The sequence below is a fragment of the Sinocyclocheilus anshuiensis genome, unplaced genomic scaffold (assembly GCF_001515605.1).
Source record: "Sinocyclocheilus anshuiensis isolate Anshui unplaced genomic scaffold, SAMN03320099.WGS_v1.1 scaffold261, whole genome shotgun sequence".
Taxonomy (NCBI): domain Eukaryota; kingdom Metazoa; phylum Chordata; class Actinopteri; order Cypriniformes; family Cyprinidae; genus Sinocyclocheilus; species Sinocyclocheilus anshuiensis.
The window spans coordinates 2,023,139-2,043,482 of record NW_015536515.1 but is presented as its reverse complement, the minus strand read 5'-3'; the positions used below and the strand labels follow the sequence as shown (position 1 = coordinate 2,043,482).

The 20,344-nt window shown below is 38.4% G+C and overlaps 2 protein-coding genes across 3 annotated transcripts in view; one reads left to right on the top strand and one right to left on the bottom strand.

The window, feature by feature from the left end:
- LOC107693259 (egl nine homolog 3-like) overlaps nt 1-4,735 on the top strand; it is an 8,655-nt gene extending 3,920 nt beyond the window's left edge. For both annotated transcript variants that reach the window (XM_016492569.1, XM_016492575.1), the window contains exons 2-5: nt 3,828-3,947; nt 4,037-4,173; nt 4,256-4,329; nt 4,416-4,735. In XM_016492569.1, coding sequence (XP_016348055.1) covers nt 3,828-3,947; nt 4,037-4,173; nt 4,256-4,329; nt 4,416-4,444 — 360 coding nt within the window. In that variant the 3' untranslated portion in view covers nt 4,445-4,735. The remainder of the gene's footprint in view (nt 1-3,827; nt 3,948-4,036; nt 4,174-4,255; nt 4,330-4,415) is intronic.
- Nucleotides 4,736-10,853: 6,118 nt separating this feature from the next.
- The window catches only part of LOC107693056 (neuronal PAS domain-containing protein 3-like), a 322,349-nt gene continuing 312,858 nt past the window's right edge, over nt 10,854-20,344 (bottom strand). The window contains exons 10-14 of the mRNA XM_016492306.1: nt 16,099-16,246; nt 15,622-15,734; nt 14,175-14,391; nt 13,805-14,139; nt 10,854-13,654 (exon numbers count right to left, since the gene is read on the bottom strand). Coding sequence (XP_016347792.1) covers nt 12,834-13,654; nt 13,805-14,139; nt 14,175-14,391; nt 15,622-15,734; nt 16,099-16,246 — 1,634 coding nt within the window. The 3' untranslated portion in view covers nt 10,854-12,833. The remainder of the gene's footprint in view (nt 13,655-13,804; nt 14,140-14,174; nt 14,392-15,621; nt 15,735-16,098; nt 16,247-20,344) is intronic.

The window sequence follows — 20,344 nt, the reverse complement described above, 5'->3', positions numbered from 1 at the left end:
ATAACAAAGAGTGAAAAATTTAAGGGGGTCTGAATACTTTCCGTACCCACTGTATATATAAAACATATAACATAACAAATATACAGTATATAAGCTTATATATGCATGCTACAGTTCAAAGGTTTGGGGTCAGCAAGTAAAAAAAACAAAAACATTTTAAATTAACTGTTCTCTATTTTAATATATTTTAAAACATGATTTATTTCTGTGATGCAAAGCTGAATTAAGAACAGCATTTATTCAAAATATAAATCTTTTCTAACAATATAAATCTATGCTATCACTTCTTAACAATTTAACACATCCTTGTTGAATGAAAGTTTTACAGTTTGGCCGGACGGCCAGCTCTAGGAAGGGTTCTGGTCGTCCCAAACGTCTTTCATTTAAGGATTATGGAGGCCACTGTGCTCTTAGGAACCTTAAGTGCAGCAGAAATTTTTTTGTAACCTTGGCCAGATCTGTGCCTTGCCACAATTCTGTCTCTGAGCTCTTCAGGCAGTTCCTTTGACCTCATGATTCTCATTTGCTCTGACATGCACTGTGAGCTGTAAGGTCTTATATAGACAGGTGTGTGGCTTTCCTAATCAAGTCCAATCAGTATAATCAAACACAGCTGGACTCAAATGAAGGTGTAGAACCATCTCAAGGATGATCAGAAGAAATGGACAGCACCTGAGTTAAATATATGAGTGTCACAGCAAAGGGTCTGAATACTTAGGACCATGTGATATTTCAGTTTTTCTTTTTTAATAAATCTGCAAAAATGTCAACAATTCTGTGTTTTTCTTTCAATATGGGGTGCTGTGTGTACATTAATGAGGAAAAAAAATTAACTTAAATGATTTTAGCAAATGGCTGCAATATAACAAAGAGTGAAAAATTTAAGGGGGTCTGAATACTTTCCGTACCCACTGTATATATAAAACATATAACATAACAAATATACAGTATATAAGCTTATATATGCATGCTACAGTTCAAAGGTTTGGGGTCAGTAAGTAAAAAAAAAAAAACATTTTAAATTAACTGTTCTCTATTTTAATATATTGTAAAACATGATTTATTTCTGTGATGCAAAGCTGAATTTTCAGCAGCTATTACTGCGTCTTCAGTGTCACATGATCCTTCAGAAATCATCTTAATATGCTAATTTGTTGCTTAAGAAACATCATGATCAATGTTAAAAAGTTGTACTGCTTATTTTTTTGTGTGAAAACCGTCATATTTTTGTTCAAGATTCTTTTAAAAGTTTAAAAGAACAGCATTTACTTGAAATAGAAATCTTTTGTAAGATTATACATGTCTTTACTTTCACTTTCAATCAATTTAAAGCATCCTTGCTAAATAAAATGATAAAATTCTTAAAAATCTTACTGACCCAAAAGTTTTGAAACGGTAGTGTATAGCCTACACAAGTATACATGATGAACATTATATTACAACTCGTTGATTATTTATGTGTTTTTTAATGATTTCAGAGTACTTCGTTTGTTCATTTGGGTGAATACAGGTTCTCACTCCATTAAGCATTGGTTTCTGTCTTTGTTTGGCTCTTTGTTTAGAGCAGTTACAGTAGAGTGATTTGGCACACAGTCTTTACTGTGCCTGGTGATGAATGGCAGAGATAGGCTTTCAGTTTCTGCTGTTGCGAACACTACGTGACTCCTCTCACTGCACTGCTGTACTCTGGGTTACAGGAGGCCCTTAGTGAAGAAACAGGATGTTCAAGAGCCACTTTTACCAAAGCCAGCTGCGGACACAAGTGTTTTACTTGCTTTAAAAAGTCAAGAAACTGGCTATTTTCTAGTTTTGTTTGTCTCGCTTTTCTCTTATTTTGTAGTCTGCTGAATGAAAGTAAAACATGCGATTTATCATAAAGAGGCAATATTCTGTTTTAAACTAATTGTTTTTTAATGAGTCAGCAGGTAGCAGTTAAGTTTTCACAAAAGAGATGAGTTTTTAGTTGTTTTATAAACATTGTCAAGGATTCAGATAGCTGAATATAAGCAAATACATTGAATATTCTTTTAATATAAGCTAAAATATTCTTTGTTGCTCTAAAACACTTTTTTTGTCTGTCATCTGTTCCAAAACCTTACTGACGTCATAATCCCCAATAACAAAATGATAGCCGTGATAGTAAAAAAATAAAAACGGAAAAATAAGCACTTCAAGAATAAAATGCATTAAACAGGGTTTAATAAATTTATTGTTTTAGTGCAATTATTATTCTTATAAAGAGTATTAACATTTCTTAAATCAGTGTTTTGAAATGGTTAAGTGTGCTGAATCAGAGCTCTGGATTGTGTACGCTATGCTAGTTGGCCGTCGCAGCTGAAGTCTGTGTGGTGCTGTAGACTCACGCTCAACACGTAGCACTGTCATTAAACCCTCAGCGCACTGGCTGCTGGCCAAGCTTGCTCTCTTTAGCCACGCATGTACACACACACTCGCGCACGCACACACTTCCTCCTGCTCTCTGTGCAGCTGCATGTTTACATTGCGCTATGACGGCAAACTTGAGTATGTACTCTTGTTGTGGGAACGTGATCATGATAAAGACTCATCTGCAGAAATGTAAACATGGGCATCGGTGACTGTTACCCCCACTATGTGAGGGTTGGGAGGGGTTAACCGGGATCTGCTGAGAAGAGAAATAAAGTGCTTTGTTTTGAACATTATAATAGTATTTTGTAATAGTAGATCTGAGATTTTGTATTAATAATCATACCAAGATGGAGCCGATGCTTTCGGCCTACTTTAAAGGTGACATATCATGAAAATCGGTTTTAAAGGGGTCATATGATGCGATTTCAAGTTTCGTTTGAGAGAGGCGGGGCATAGAGGACCTACAATAATGTACAGTATTTGAAAAATAATGTGTTTTTTGAACATTACAGCATGTCAACATATTCTGTTACACCAAATACACAAAATAATGATCTTTAAAAAAGCATCATATGACCCCTTTAAGTGCTATAACTGGGTCCCCGGCACATCTACCAATCAAGGAAACGTGAAAAAGATTAACCTAGTCACTTTGTTTTGGTAAGCCGTTTTCTGCAAGCGTCTGAAAAAACTCCCTTTGTGACATGGCAAAGGGATCTATTATAATATCACTCGCGTTGACGGTGCTGCCATTCTGTTTTCGCAAGCTACAACGGCATACCAGTTCTAATGCCATGGCTAAAGTTCGAGCAAAGCATGCAAACTGTTCTATCGTTAGCTGCACAGACGAGCACAGAACACTATTTAGAGTCCCAGCCTCAGAGGAGAAAAGAGAGCAGTGGACTTATTTGTTTACCGTATATGTTTTATTAACTACTGAAACAAAACTTTAGAAACCATTTCAGGTTTGAAATAAACGTTATTTTTAGACAAACATTTGAAATTAGAGGAACTTTTTTCAGTTCTGTGTAAAATGTCTTGGCACTAAAACAAATAGATTAGATTAGAAATATATTAATTTTATGATAGTAAAGCTGTGAGCAGAATGTCCATATAGATAGACTATTAGATTTGTCATAACATTTACAAATGACTCTTTTAAGCACACTTTGTTGTTGTATAGTCTGGTAGAACACTTTTTTGTAACTTTTGTAGACTTTATTTATACTTAATTCTTGTTACTTGTTCAAGAGGAGAAATGCCTTAAGAAATCTCTCTAGTCAATAATTTGTAGCAAGACTTAGAGTATAAATTTATAAGTATGACATATTTTTTAAAATGACAATCAATCATTATGTTTACCTGGAAATAGGCTTTTCTGGGATAAGATGTAAAGTAAAATATCTATCAAGCTTAGTTTCACGTGTCTTCTTTTTCAGGCGATGGTGGCTTGTTATCCAGGAAATGGAGCGGGATATGTGAAACATGTAGATAACCCGAATGCAGACGGCCGCTGCGTCACCTGTATTTACTATCTGAATAAAAACTGGAATGCCAAGGTAGACTTTTCAGTAGTTTATTTCAAATGTCATTTCCAAAATATTTATGGTTCAGTGTTAATTAATCAAATGTCACTGTATGTTTTTAGGAGCATGGCGGATTGCTAAGGATATTTCCTGAAGGAAAACCTTACGTAGCCGACATCGAGCCTTTGTTTGATCGACTTCTGATTTTCTGGTCAGATCGTAGGAACCCTCATGAAGTTCAACCGTCGTATGCTACAAGGTTAGTATTAGCTTTCATGTTATAGAACTATATGTCAATATGATTTCATGGCATCTTTGCTAAAGTGTGTTTTGTGCCACAGGTATGCAATCACTGTGTGGTACTTTGATTCAGAGGAAAGAGCTGAAGCAAAAAGAAAATTTAGAGATCTGACAGGTTGGTTCAGCCAAAATCATCAGTATCAGTGTATTTTTTTGAAGTCTAATTCTAAATATCTAATTGTTTAAACCTTTATATTTCAGCCAACTCACAGGAGGGTTCATCATCTTAACAGAAATACACTGGCCTGTCACCTCAGAGAGGATTTCTTTTGTCTACTGTCTTATTTCTTAGCTTTTTTTCTTCTATTTTTACATTGCTTGTTGCACTAATGGTACCTCACCCCCACTTTGTATTTGTGATTCACTACGTTTGAATCCGGTTCTTCAAATAAGTGAAGAGTCGTTTGAGTAACCCGCTGCTAATGTAAAGACAATTTTGTGAAAAATGTGAGAATATTAATACTGATTAATGGATTATTAGATGTTTATTATAATTAAATTTGTCTTTAAAAAAAAACTTTTCAGAGCTATATTGTCTAGATGTGTAAAAAGAAAATGAAAAAGGAATAGATAGGAAGCATATATATATATATATATATATATAAAACACTAGTTATAGTTTGTTTCAGAAATATGTCAACAAGCATTATAAATATTTTCTTTTATATGCTGTTATTTGCTGTTTTGACACATATTTTATCGTTCTTTGTTAAATGAACACTTCATTAGAAAGGAAATTTGAAACTTGTCAGTGGACTTGAAGTTGTGTATATATAGAGGCTTTATTATTTTTGAACGGCAGTTTGATGTTGAATGGAGACTCTTTCAAATAGAGATGTTTCTAAAAGTCATTCTGTACTGTGTTCACAAACCTTTAAAAAGCACTTGGTCAGATGATATTGCTTTATTTGTTCAGTCCTTGTGTGGGTTAGTGTTTAATGAGAGAATTGAATCAGCTTGCATGCAGGTCAGCAATGCTGCTCAACCACACCCTCGGATCAATATTATTTGACAGTTGTTTCATAATGTCACAAATCCGGTCTATGAACTTCAATTCACTCACCACCAGAGGTCACCCTTCCATTACATTGACTCTCGCACTACACAGACTGTTGCATGTGATCCCGGACTACATATCCCATCATCCATTGCACCGATTGCACACAGCACTGATTGCACACAGCTGTAACCAATCACACCTTCACTATATAACACTCACTCAGCTCCCATTCAAACTGCCGAGTATTGTTTAGCGTATATCGCTGTTTAGCTGATAGCTACCTTACGGTGCCTGCTTTAGTTTTCCTAGCCTTATCTGAGTCTTGCCTTGTCTGTTTTCTCATGTTCTGATTATTGCCTGTGTACCTGGATTATCCCTCTAGTCTCGCCCCGTTGGATTACGCTCGCCGTCGACTGACCCTCGCTTGTTTACCGGACTGCTCTTGCCTTGTCTTCTACATACCAGTTTGCCATTGTCTGACCCATGCCTGTTTCTGACCACGCCTTTGTAATAAAGCCTTGCACTTGGATCCGCACGTCTCACGTCTCGTTCGTCCTGTAACACATAACATTTTGAGCTTCATAAAATGTTTCTTTAACAAAAGTTGTTCTGGAAAAAATCTTGAAACGTGTGAACAGGTTGGTTCATGTACTGTACATAAATTGAGATTTACAACTATTTTAAATGGCCAATTAAACAATGTGTTAAAATGTTTTCAATTGTCCCATTGTTTACATTACATTGTTGCTTTTTTCAGTAATAAAGTTTTTCCTTTGGCCATAATTTACCACTAGGTGTCGCTGTGTCCCCATTGTGCTGTTTTATTTAGCGTAGACGTGTACTATTGATATTTACCAGCCATTTTATCCCATTTTTATTTATCACGTAAACACATACAGATAAAATAACTAAATACACATAGTTTCTTTTTGGGTCTAAATGTTTATAGTTTTTTTTTTGTTGCTCGATCCTTAATGGTTATCTTTTTTTTATTAAAAAAAAAAAGATGAAAATATACAAACACTTTCAGGAAAACATTAAGAAGCATTAAAAAAAATCAACGAAGGGAGTAATCATCATCCTTAATGGTCATCTCCATCTCGCGCATAACAGACGGTGACGTATAATACGTGTAAAGCTCCGCCCTTTTCCACAATTGGCGCCGAAAGACAGTTAATTAGCCAAACATCACTCACAAAAGTGATTTAGCGACAACGCTGTAATAAAACTGTCCTCCATTACTATGAACTTTGTGGAAACATGAAGGAGCATCTCACTATAAGAGAAGGTAGGAGCAATAATCGTTCATATTTCCACCGTAGTTCTGGTGTAACCGTAGTTTAACTGTGGTGTAATTACCACACAACTAATGCATTCACCTCATTAACAATGGTTAGATCACTGCAAACGCGATTTCTATAAAATTAAGTCTGTATGAAATCAATAGGCCAAATATAACTACAACTGTAGCTAAATTTCCCAGTAGAAAACGGCATGTAAAACATGAGAAAGGATGCCTAAATATAGGCTACAGTATATAAGTGGTAAAGTCATTTAAAATATGAAATATATTCAATAAAGTGAACATTATCCTGCCACACTTGCATTTAGTTGTTAGAAGGATTTTAAAAAGTGATTACGTCTATGAAAATCTGAGACTTACGGGAGATCCTGGCTTTCACAAAAGCTCTCATCGCAGAAGTATATAACGTTACAGAAGATCCCTGTTGAAACAAAAGAGCTCCACAGACATTATTACTGACTGTAACCTCTAGATGTCACTCTTGCCGTACTGTGGATTTCACAGCTCAGGGGAAAAGCTTCTGCGGTAGTAAGATTTAAGTAAGACTTAAAAATCAAATGCCTCCTCAGAAACATAAATCTCGTATGCAAGTACTCTCACATCTAATATGTAAAGTAATATAACACGAAAACCTCTATCCATCCAGCCATCCATCCATCTATCTATCTATCCGTGCCTGTCGTTTTTTTATGTCTTTGATCAAACGCAGGTGTTAAATTGCTTTGAACAGTAGATGAATAGACCTCAGTAGATGTGAAACAATTCATATCTCATATTCATATAGGTGTTGAAGGTTCTATGTACCTGTAGCTGCCCTAATGAGAGGCTCTTTGCTATTTAAACACTCTCTGATTTACAATAAGGACTGTACAGGGGAGATGGACAGCTCCTAATCATTAGGGAAGATTCAGGTTTGGGCTTTTTCACCTCCTCCTCCTTCTCTCTCTCTCTCTCTCTCTCTCCTGTGATCTATCATTCATGGACTTAATTTAAAATTGCGTAAAATATTTAAAGTTGGTTGGATTTCTTCAGTGGGCTTCAGCGGTGACCTCCCCCTCAGTGCCTGAAGTCAGTGGAGAAAGATATGCAGCAGGGAGAAGGGAGAGAACAAGAGAGAAAAACAGGGCAAAGAGGAAAGGTGTAGGGGAGACAGTGAAGGAAAAAAATGAAGAACAAGTTACAGTGTTACTTAGAACTGAACAAAAGCTGTGTTCGGAGTGGAATACTAGCTCACTATACTGAACACTGTGCGGTATACATACTTTCTACTCTATATTGAACATTGTTATTCCACTGTAAATGTTTCAAACATTAGTGCTGTCACATGACCGCATTATGTTGCATGTGACTGGCATCCAGTTATCTTTGAAATTAAAAAGTTTACTTTTTTGTAAAACTGTTTTAACTATTGGCTGTCTGATCAAGTAATAAGTAAAAATTTTAAATAATTACTTGGAGTTGATTCAACAGACTGTAAATGGGAGGTCAATTCTAGCACATTGCACACGTTACCATGCACAGCATACATGCTATGAGCTGGAGGAATAGTGTGAATGTGGCAGTGCATTATTCTGACAGATTTGGAAAAGTCATAATAATCTTACATGTTCTCTGAGACACCCATTAAAGGGATAGTTCACCCAAAAATGAAAATTTGATGTTTATCTGCTTACCCCCAGGGAATCCAAGATGTAGGTGACTTTGTTTCTTCAGTAGAACACAAACGGAGATTTTTAAGTCAAACAGTTGCAGTCTTTCAGTCCTATAATGTCAGTGGATGGGAATCACGGCTTTGAGAGTCATAAAACATACACAAACAAAACCAAATTAAACCCTGCGGCTCGTGACAATACATTGATATGAAAAGACGCAAAACGATCGGTCTGTGCAAGAAACTGAACAGTATTTATATCGTTTTTTACCTCTGATTTTCACCGCAATGCCTGAACTGTCCTGAGAGTGGACCATTGACACTCCCAATTGAGATTGTAGATAGAGTGTCAATGGTCCATTTGAGAGATAGGTAGCAGTAATGCACTTATAAGGCTGTGAAGAAGGCGACACCTCATGCGCAGGCTGAAGAAGAAAACGCGAATGCGCTCAGGACAGTTCAGACATTGCGGTGAAAATCAGAGGTAAAAAACTATATAAATACTGTTCAGTTTCTTGCACAGACCGATCGTTTTGTGTCTTTTTACATCAATGTATCATCACGAGCCGCAGGGTTTAATTTGGTTTTGTTTGTGTATGTTTTATGACTCTCAAAGCCGTGATTCTCATCCACTGACATTATAGGACTGACAGACTGCAACGGTTTGACTTAAAAATCTCTGTTTGTGTTCTACTGAAGAAACAAAGTCACCTACATCTTGGAAGCCCTGGGGGTAAGCAGATAAACATCAAATTTTCATTTTTGGGTGAACTATCCCTTTAACATGAAGTCAACATGAGATCAACTCTATTGACTTCCTTAGTGTGTGTTTCTGGACTTATTTATTTATTGGTGCATGTTATTCCAAACAAATAAGTCTTCATAATTTTTTATTTAAAAAAAAAAATTACCCTGACCAGTTTGCACTAATCAATTCCCAGTGGATTAAATCAAATCCCTTCACTCCAAACATTTTTCTTCCTGAATATCTTGTTTCACTCTGAAATGCATCACATTTTGGAAGTAAACTGGGTAGCACAAATTATTTCAACAACCTCTGAGCTATAAAATCATATTTTTTCACAGAGCAAGACCTAACATTGTTGAAAAATATCTTAAGTAAAACACTTTTAAAAGGAAGCATTTTTCCCCTTTTATTTAGCTTTGCTGTAGGAAGTTACAGTGAGATCAGTATAATAGAAGACACAGATTGAAATATTCCTGCTAATTGAAAACCTGGTGAGGATACCATGAGGTGAAAAAAAACATGTCAGAAATACCCGTGAGATTCTGTCCAACGTAAAGTAGATTCACTTAGCCACTGCTAAAACATGTCAAAAATAAAGGCCCTGGTACAAGTGCACTGGATTGCCATTCATTGTATGTGGAATATTTTGATATTCCCTTACCTGAAACCTGTAGGTAACTAAAAAGGCTACATTAACCAAAACTAAAGACCGGGAGAAAAACATAGGAGGGAAAGAACGAACATAAAGAAGCAGGAAAGTAGAAACGCAAAGAATAATCATTGATGTTCGGCATTCACTTATGATGAACAGAATGTAAAAGAAATGATGCCAGATAGTAACAAATCCAAGAAAAGTTTATTATGAATATGGCACCTGTAAGATGGTAAAAAAAACTGTTACAGAAAGACAACCATGTATGACATGTTGCTTTAACTGATGAAAACCTACAAAAGTATAAAATAACCCTGTTGTAAAATGAAGTATGTACATTTTTGAATTGCAGCATTATTCATGGTAAATGAACAAAAAATGTGTTTCCAAAAAAATAAGCCAGGCACTCAAAGTTAGCTTCAGTTAGTTGTTTTTTTGTCTTTTTTTTCTCTGAAAACAAAAAACAAAACCAAAATGTACCATAGTTTTCTCTTTTTAATATTTTAATTTGTTTGTACTTAGAATTTATAACACTGTTAACACTGATACTAAGAGAATCCCCTTTCGCCCATATTCTTCTACTTGGCACCAAGTTCCTCATAAAAGAATCTGTATAATTATACAAGAAATAGTTAAAAACACAGACACAGTCTTCACAGGTAATGAAGTGATTTCTCATATTGTAATTTTAAACACTATTTATCTGACAGCAGCTGAGATTAGTTTAAGATTAAATCACCAGCAATCATTTTGACACAACACAGATACATTGAGACAGCTCGCCCGGCTGTTCTGTTAGTAACATATGGGTGTATTTCCTGGTCCACAGTGTCTGTTTTTAGAGCTGCCCCCAAACCCCGTCCCGACCGCTTCTGCTCTACGTACAAAATGCTAAAATCTAGGATTCTGTTAACCTGCAGCGGTGACGCCAAGCTCTCCTGCAACCGTTCCGACGGCGAGTCCCATTATTGTCATTTTTAAAAACATTAATATCATGACCTGGGTTTGAGTAACAACACGTTTTCACAGAAACCACAGACACAAGTTTCCTGATGTCGGGGGGAAGCCTGATTCAGGTAAAAAGACGAAGGCCCCCCCCTTCCCTTTGCTGGACAGACTAAAAAACACTAAACATCGACAAAGCCGCTGGACTGAACAAAATCAAGTAAACCAAACAATCAACTTAGTAAACATGCATTTCCAAAACATCTATAAAAATAGATTTTATAGTGAGAAATATTTTTTTCATCTCTTTAGAAATCTTTAAAATTGTTTATTGTCCTGAAATACTACCGTCATCTTTTTTTTTTATTTCCTGTGAGTTGCAGGGTCCTTGAAGTCAACAGGCTTGGTGGAAACCAATGAAATACACCCAATGCACAAGACAAGCACAAGGGACTCTGGGAATGTTTCACATCTGAGGCTTTTAAGGTTCCAGTCTACTAAATGCTACTTCCATTTTTTTATTCCTCATCACATTTGAGCTGGAAACTGCAATCCCAGAATTCCTCAGTGGCAAAAAATGGCTCCTTAAACCTTTGAGCTAGTTTAGAGTCTTTTATCTCTGAGAAGAGAGAGGTCTGTAGACTACACGACAGCAAAGCAATAGCAGAAACAGAAAAAAGTAATACATACAAAAAGGAAGCAGCAAAAAAGGTGACACTACATTGGAAGGCCACCACACAAAATCCACTAACCTCCACTGGTTCACTAAGACTGCAAGGGGGCTGGAAGGAGAACAAATGTTTCCCCGTCCAAGCCCGGACTAGCACAGAGAGGACAAAGGACAAAACAGCTACATTAGCTCAGTATATACTGCATATAGTAACACACACTTAAGTTGCTATGGAGACTGACAGCCAATGACACTTACACATTGTACAAGTTTACGGTTATCACACTGTGTAATAGATGACTTGATGGATGGCTGCCAAATGATGAAGTGACAGTTTTCTTCCGTTTTATTACTTTAGTGTTTTTTTTTTTTTTAACATCAAATCACAGTGTTTTAACACCAAACTGTGAGAGTAAAGTTTTTTTGGCAACAGTGGATAAAAATTAGGAATGTGGATTTTCAAAACACATTTTTTGATTGAAAATGCATGTCCTTATTACAATCTCCATTTGATATGTGATTTTCAGAGAGAGTTAAGGGGTAAGGGATGAAGGGGGACTGATTTCGGAAAGGACACCAGGCTTGTAAGCTAAAGAGGGAGTGTAAACAATCAAGCCAAAAATTTATAAAAAATAAAATAAATCCCCAAAACAATTAAGCATAGCTCTGACCAGCTATGTTTTGGAGTTTAACATTCATCTTCAAGTTTATGATGTAAAATTAGCCTCAGTTGCAAAAAAATGTTTCTGTATCCCTTTCCAGACTCAGTCAGATTGAGTTAAATATTCTCCTGTGTTCACGGGTAGGTGATGAACATAATAAACAAAACAAAAACTGAAAAAAAAAAAAAAAAAATCTGTTAGAGGTTTGACTTTTCTGTGGAAAAGCTCTGAAGCCGCCATTTGTTTGGATTTCCGGAACAGTACCTACATCAGCCAGCTGAGTGAGGGTAACTCAATGATAGCACCATGGATCTGCAAACAGAAGATGGAACTGGAAAAATCTCACACTGACCTGTTCCATGTCCTGGGATTTTATAGTAACATTCTATGCACAGGTCAATATCCGGCTAAAATTTCTTTTTTAAAATGCATGATTTGCAAGTTAAGTTGAGCTATAAAAAACGAAGAAAAAGCATTATTTCTAAAATACTATTCCCCCTTTAGAAAGAACCGCAAAACCCTTTGAACTACATCAAATAGGGTAACATCCTTTTGTCAGCATCAATCGTGATTACACCACGTAGACCTTTAGAAACATAAACAGTTTCTTTTCTTGTCAATTTTCTTTTTCTAATACCTTTAAGACATCCTAATGAGGATGTTATATACTCTGGACAAATATCACACCACAGAGAAAACATATGCTACAGTGCTATGAATTCCCTGTGGCTCAGAAGGAACTCTTTACAATAGAGATGAGTCTGTTTAGAGAAACCGTCATCAAGAACTTGTCTAAGGAGGCAAGAAAGAAAGAGAAAGTCGAAGAGATAGAAAGACACAGGAAGAGAAACCATTCATTTCAGTTACACAAGCTCAATTGCTCAAAATTCAAAGTGCTAGAACATCTCACTTTTCCCCAACACAGTCTTTTGCCTCAGAAGTCTTTTTAACACAGTTGAACACAGTAATATGGTCTCGATGTTTTGCTTTAATCCTCTTTGCGCTCCAGAGTCTGTGTGTTGTGGATGCCGTTGCTGTAGACGGGAAATGGAAGCGTGGAGAAAAGTCCCTCTGCTGTGGTGAAGACATTAGCAGCTGGCATCTGAGTGAGCCCGGCTCCGCTGACCGCACCCCCAAAGGGGGTGGACATGTTGAGCCGGTGCACATGATGGTACAGCATCTCCATGGGTGTCTTGGGGTCTATGCCAAAGCCGGGCCCATCCATGAAGTTCACAGCGGTGTGAGCATTAGGCAGGATGTTGCCCTGCATGGCCAGACTGACGTCTGCTGGGGCATATCGGATCGTTCCAGTGGTGTAGACTCGTGGGGAAGCCGTGCTGGTGGCAGCAAGCGTGCCTGTGACTCTGTGCACCAATGGAAGTACCACGTTCCCCGCTTGTAACCTCTGCAGGGCTTCCAGATCACTGGTGTAGAGCAGGGAACCAGAGGAGGTGGGTGTACCCTGCTGCTTGTCCCGTGGCGATGCCGAGAGAGGTGGGGAGAGCGGGTCAGCAGTGGTGGAACTGGAAGGAGGAACCAAGCTGCCCGGAGTTGCGCTGGACACAGAGGTGGGGGCACTGTTATTGTTGCCGCTGCTACTGTTGCCATTGAAGTTGGGCTTTCTGCTGCCTCCTCCACCCTCGGCACCAGGTGGAGTGAGGACAGAGTCGGGGATGGACACCTGCAGGCCGGCAGGCGGGGGAGAAGGAAAGGTGTTGTGGGGTTTTGTCATGCTGTAGGGAGACTCGTTGCGGGAGATCTCTCGGTTGGGTGGGTAGTTCCAGATGCTGCTGTCGTTGTCAAAGTTTATAGGATTTCAGTTACACAAGCTCAATTGCTCAAAATTCAAAGTGCTAGAACATCTCACTTTTCCCCAACACAGTCTTTTGCCTCAGAAGTCTTTTTAACACAGTTGAACACAGTAATATGGTCTCGATGTTTTGCTTTAATCCTCTTTGCGCTCCAGAGTCTGTGTGTTGTGGATGCCGTTGCTGTAGACGGGAAATGGAAGCGTGGAGAAAAGTCCCTCTGCTGTGGTGAAGACATTAGCAGCTGGCATCTGAGTGAGCCCGGCTCCGCTGACCGCACCCCCAAAGGGGGTGGACATGTTGAGCCGGTGCACATGATGGTACAGCATCTCCATGGGTGTCTTGGGGTCTATGCCAAAGCCGGGCCCATCCATGAAGTTCACAGCGGTGTGAGCATTAGGCAGGATGTTGCCCTGCATGGCCAGACTGACGTCTGCTGGGGCATATCGGATCGTTCCAGTGGTGTAGACTCGTGGGGAAGCCGTGCTGGTGGCAGCAAGCGTGCCTGTGACTCTGTGCACCAATGGAAGTCCTTGTGGTCAGTTTCACAGTCAGAAGGTTCCAGACTATCATCACTGTCCTGACTTTCTGGATTGCTGGAACTGTCTCCTTCCTCCTGTCGTCTCATCTCTTGCTCTGGCGGCCGGCCCGTCTGTTTCTTACTGTCTGACCCTGGATCTTCACTATTCTCGGAAGACTGATTCCCCTTTCCATCTGACTTGGAGTTTTCATTGTCTTCTGGGAAAAAGAAAAAGGTTTAGTGGACAAGTTTCCATACACATCACAATGTCATAGTTTATTTGACAAAGCAAGGTTTTTCGCACAAGAAACAGTTCACTAAACATTGTCAGGGGTTTTATGTTAAGGCTATTCATTTAAAGTTTGGAAGCCCTCCAGTTGGATTTATATTACACGTCTTATGTACATGACACAATTACACTGGGGACATAAACTGTTTTTTGATGTTGTATTTTTGGCAACAGCATTAGCCACCAGTGACTTATTCATAATGTGATGTATCGTTGATCATTAGTTTTGTCATGAACGAGTCAAATTCTGTTCAGAACAAGTGTTGTTGGTAGCTGGGTTCTTAAGAACAAGACGAGCGCAATCTATGTATCAGAAATCATTAATACATCAAAATTCTTTCTTTTTAAAGTATATGAATTTAGAACTGAGGGGGAAAAACAAAACTGTGAGGCAAATATATCTCACAGGGATTTGGAATTTCTGGCCTTAGGAAAAACATATCTGCATTGGAAGAGAAACACAGGGGGAGAGAGAGAGAAAGAGACAGAGAAAGACAGAAGGAGAAGGCGGGGATAGGTGTAGAGATGGGTAGGGAGTGTGAGAGGAGAAGAGGGCATGGTTTAGTCCAGCTGCAGCTGGCACAGTCTGTAACCTTTGTGATGAAGACTGGCAAAAGGTTCGGCAGGCAGAGATGCCCAGGGGCCAATATGTTGGCACTTTCCCCAGACTGTCAACCGGCCTTGTTCACTCACAGCCTCCACCATTTCTGGAATCTCACTTCATCTTCTTTTGGAATGTATAATTAATATCTCCAACTGGCTGAGGAGTTTTAATTGGCTATTTACACCAGTTTTAGGGACATATCGAAAGCACCACATTTCCTTGTCCTACATAATTTACAGTAATTATTGAAATGAAGATAATTTACACAGTAAGAGCCCTCAGATGGGACATTTGCATTTGATTAAAAGAAAACTTTGAAGTATGTTGTGTACAGTGTTACTTTACAATACTACTGGTTTGTAAATAATCTAAAATGTAGAATCTAGTATCACCAGAAACGGTTCCATGAACAGGGATAACAAACTTGGAGCAAGAAGAACTGGTTTTAAGTGTCCTGCTCAAGGGCATAGTAATGATTAAACCAACAACCTTCCACGTATTCTGTACTGTTTTGGGGCATATTGCAATGAAATGGGACTAGGAGTGATACTCTACCAGAGTTCTTGGAGTCGGATTCAGAATCAGATGTTTCTGAGGACTCGGATGCTTTCTCTGGCAGGTTAGGCAGCTGTGCGATATCCATGGGTGTATCTTTGTACTCTGGATTACTGCCCATTTAAAAAGAAACCACAAAAAAAGACACGTTTAGAAGGTACAAGTCATTCACTTTGCCAGCTGAGAATCATTCACAGCCGTGTGAAAGATCCTTTACACTCTTCTCTAGAATGTTCCAGACATCCTGATTGATTCACTGCGGCCCAAACTAAAGAGCATTCTAATAATCTCTAAGCCCGAACACAGACGCAAAAGCAGCAAGAAATCACACTGCAGTTTGACAAAATCTGTGTGCTTGGCCTTCATCATCTTACAGAGGAACCGACTATTATTAACTCTCTCAGATACTTTAATCTTGTCACAGTGCCAGAAGGAAAGAAACAAAAAGATGGCAATTTCATCAAAGGACTCATATACCTGAGTACATAGTTGACCCAGATGATGTTTTTTTCGTTGGCATTCTTGGTGTTGATTGCAATAGTGGCACTGGACTGGATCCAGATATAACCTCCATTCTTCTGAATCCAGCGGTAATACTTTGTCACACACTGACCTTTATTCAGCACTATAAAAAGAGGATAGAATACCAGAAAGGAAAGGAGGTGGAAGAGAAAAAGGAGATAAAGTGAACAATGTGATATATTTAAATTTAAATATACCCAGGTTTAATTACAACAATAACAAATAATAATAATAATCATAATATTTGCATTCAGTAAAGCACAAACCTATCCATAATTTAATTTGAAAGAGATACTCTATTACCAGCTTGAACACTCTTAATCTCAAAGGCCCAGCAGAGGGCGCTGTGACTATTTGCTAAGGGCTCTGTAATCGTGTCCTTGTCTGAGGCTACTCATGTGAAGACACTGTGGCAGTTGCCATAATTTTGGCTAAATTAAGCGCTAAATGGCGATCTCAAATAATATGAATTTGCATTAATCATTGTTCTGCAAAACAGAAACAGTCGGAATCCAAGCATGGTAGTAAATTCAGATTCTGGGTTTAATTACAGCTACAAATAGCCCTTTCCGTAAAAAGAGTCCATTGAGAAAGATGATTTATATAAGAATAAGTCTAGTAATTAAAATCATTACAGACTAATAGCATTGTTTAAGAAGCCGTCCCAAAGGCTCCGATAATTGACTTTAGTTCACCGACTGCTTTCTGTACCAATAAATGTGTTTTAAGCTCTAACTCCAGAAAATTGAGACAAAAAGCCAAGAGTTGTTTATCTGACTTGTTTGCTGTGGCCAGTGGGCATACCCTTGACTCACCTTCACTCTCTTCAACAAAGTTTACATGCTACTGAGAGTCTATGGAGAGGTTCAATATACATGGACTGCATCTAAGCAAAAGTGCTAGAAAAAACATTGTTCACATCTGAAATGACAGAACTGAAGATAAAAGAAAGAACTGCTATGGAGAATATTCCAAAAATATATAAGACGAGAGGAAAATGTTTTAACATGCTTTTGAAATGGTTTAAAATCTCACAGTGATAGACAGATAAATAGATATCCTGCACCATTTTCATTGTACACAGCTAAGTTGCAAATGCTTTGGCAATACAAAATGCAGAGCTAATTGTTGTGCCAATAAAGCACATTAAATTGAAACCGAATCAAAGTATTGTACAGCTTCAGTATATTAAATCTTGTCATAAATACAGAGCGATTCTTTCCCTCTATCTGTGAACATGCGAGTCCGAGCGGTCCCTTTAAACCCTCATTACTGTTTACAAGTTCTAGGACATTTTTCCCTCTGCCTTTAAACCTGATGAGCTGATCTCATCTGCATTGCATTTGAAGTGCTGGCCCCCTCGGCTCCGCCCGGCACCACGTCTGTACAGGTGAGGCTTATTTTTTAACCCCCTTTCAGTTACGCTGCCATTAAATCAATCAGGGGCTGCTTGAGTTATTGATTTAGTGGTAATGAAGCCACCCCTTTCTCTCTCTCTCTCTTTCTGTATCCTTCTTTTTATTTTCCGGTGCAGGAGTCGTTGGCTGCTTTTGGAGGCTTTAAAAGGAATACGGCCTCTTTAATCTGCCTGCCTTCTCCTGGAGCCTCGGGCAAGCCTGCAGGATGGTCTCTCACTCTCTCTGTCTCTCTCCCTCTACTCCGTTCTTTCTCATTCTATCTCTCTTGCTCGCTCTCTCTGCACCAGGGCCTCTGTCCTTCAGTTCTGTTAAATCACTTGGATCCCTTCCATAATAGCAGCTACCTTTCAGATACCCTTTACCCAGCGTGGCCTCACTTCCAGCAGGAGGGGTGGAGGGTGTCACTGTCATATAAAAGCAAGTAATTTACACCCGTGAAATTGCTTTATGGAAAAGTCCTTGCAGTCCACTGGGGTATTATTGTAAAGACAAGCCTTTTATGAATGAGAGAGCAGACATGCAGATCTGCGGCACCCGGGCAGGGTTTGGCTGGACAAGTGAATTGGAGGTTTTTAACTTGTATTGTTTGGATCTAATGGGTGAAACTTCACCAGCAGAGGAGTAAACACATTGGCTATTTAGAGATGGCACGAGAAGTGAAATTACACCTACGTTAATTGTTTTCAAAGCATCATCACAGTTGTAAGGCGTTTTGGAATAAGTGCAAGTAAGGATGCAATCATCTGCTGGTTATAAAGATGTCTTTGTGTTCTAAAATCCAGATAAAACCAGTTTCTAGCTGGTCAAAGCTGGCTGTTTATGGCCATGTGCTAATCCAAACTGCTTGAGATAGTTGTTTAGCTGATCTAAAAGCTGTTGCGGCTGAAGTAAAACTAGTTAGAGCTGGTTGCTACACTGGTGCAAACAGCTAAAAACTAATTAAAATGACATTAAAAACAACAAAAATACATTCAAATGAATCACTGCTGACATAAATGCAGCATATCCGTGGATACAGACTAACAGAAACATCTATTTTATATTTACTATGAATCCATTATGGAAGAAACCTGAATAAACACTGTCAATGGTACATGCGATGGGTGTTAGAGCAGGTGTATTTTTCTGCAGCTGTGGAGTCTATCTTCAAGCACAATAAGGAGTGAAGGGAGTTTTTCATTAAAGTCAGTTTGAACTACTCTTCAGAGACCGGCTCTTGTAGTCTGCCTTCAGGCACAGAGCTTCAGTCTCCTGGGGTTTCTCCACACTTCTGTGAGCCATCGTTTCCCACCTCTGTCTCTCTCTCGCTCTCTTTCTCAGCTGGTAAAAGCACATGCACACACACACACCCGCGGAGCATTTATGCGGTGAGTATTATACATAGTCGTGTAACACAGTGTCTTTTATTAATTTAAACCGTGTTGGTCCTGTACGGAAGCTGACACAGGTGAGGTCAGAGCTGTCACAATGCATTTCTGCCCATATAAAACACCTGCTCTCAAATGCTTCGTGAGCACCAACAGTTGACTTTCTAATTTTCCTTCGGTAAACCAGAGCTGTTTTTTTTACAGTTACAACGCTCAAATTAAACTGTTAAACATAGAGATGAGAAGGACAGTTCATTTTTTAGTATGTCCTAAAAGTAGTTGAAGAAATAGGCCACAAGAGACAGTGCAGTATAGAGATGTTACTGTAGTTAAAAACCGATGTCTTACTGTTTTTATTGAAAAGGCAGCAACAGCAATATGAATTAAATTAACATTATGATCATTTAACAATTCTTCTGGCTATCAGCATTTTTCAACCACTTTAAAGACCAGAATCTAGTCTGAACTACCCATTTTATAAAGGACCATAAACTACTCTTTAAGCAACCCTGGGTCAAGGTGCTCAATTTAAACAGATCGGCTTTAAATGCTTTATCGGGCCCTTGAACACTTGAGCAGTGGCCTATGAACTCTGCAGAACGCATCTGTAATATATCACACATCGCAACTCATAAAGAACACTACATGCACTCGAGCCAAAGGAACGTCTTCTCCATGCACACATCACTGCATCTGCAGCAAAGAGATTTGACCAGACTGACATCATCCCTCTTATCCCAGGCTCTAACCAATCTGATGGCCCTGTGTGATCTGATATCAGAGTCTGATTAGCAATCAGCGGGAGATCAGTGTGACTGCTACTTAGTCATGAGTGACATGTTCATGCAGACACCTGAAGATCTGGCTTTGATAGAAGCCGAGATGACACACGTCATTATAATGCTTTTAGCTGTGCTAGGATTTCTAACCAAAGTAACAAAGTATCAAGTAGTAGTGTGACAGCAGCAATAATTAGCAAAAATTAAACACTTTCTTAAACTATGCTCTCTCTTATTTGAAGGAATTTACTGAATCAATTCAAACCAGTTATATGCATTTTCTAGTTTTATTAGTTATTGTTGTAGTATCTGGTGTGAATTTATGATCAAATTGAGAATACATTCTTGCTCTAGATTAAATTGCTCTTATTGTGCAAAAAAAGAAAAATCAATAATCTCTAATGTTTTTTTATTTAAAATGAAAAGGGCATTTACATGCACAACAAAGATACCAACTATCAAAATATGCTTTTCCTAAAAAAAAAAGAAAAAAAGTTTATATTAAATGTGAAATTATTATTTTTTTTTTATGACAAAAAAAATTAGGTTTTGAATTTGCTTTTGACTTGTACCAGGTATAAGAAAACTTCATGCATTTACATTACCTTAAATGTTGGTGGGTTATTCAGCATAATCA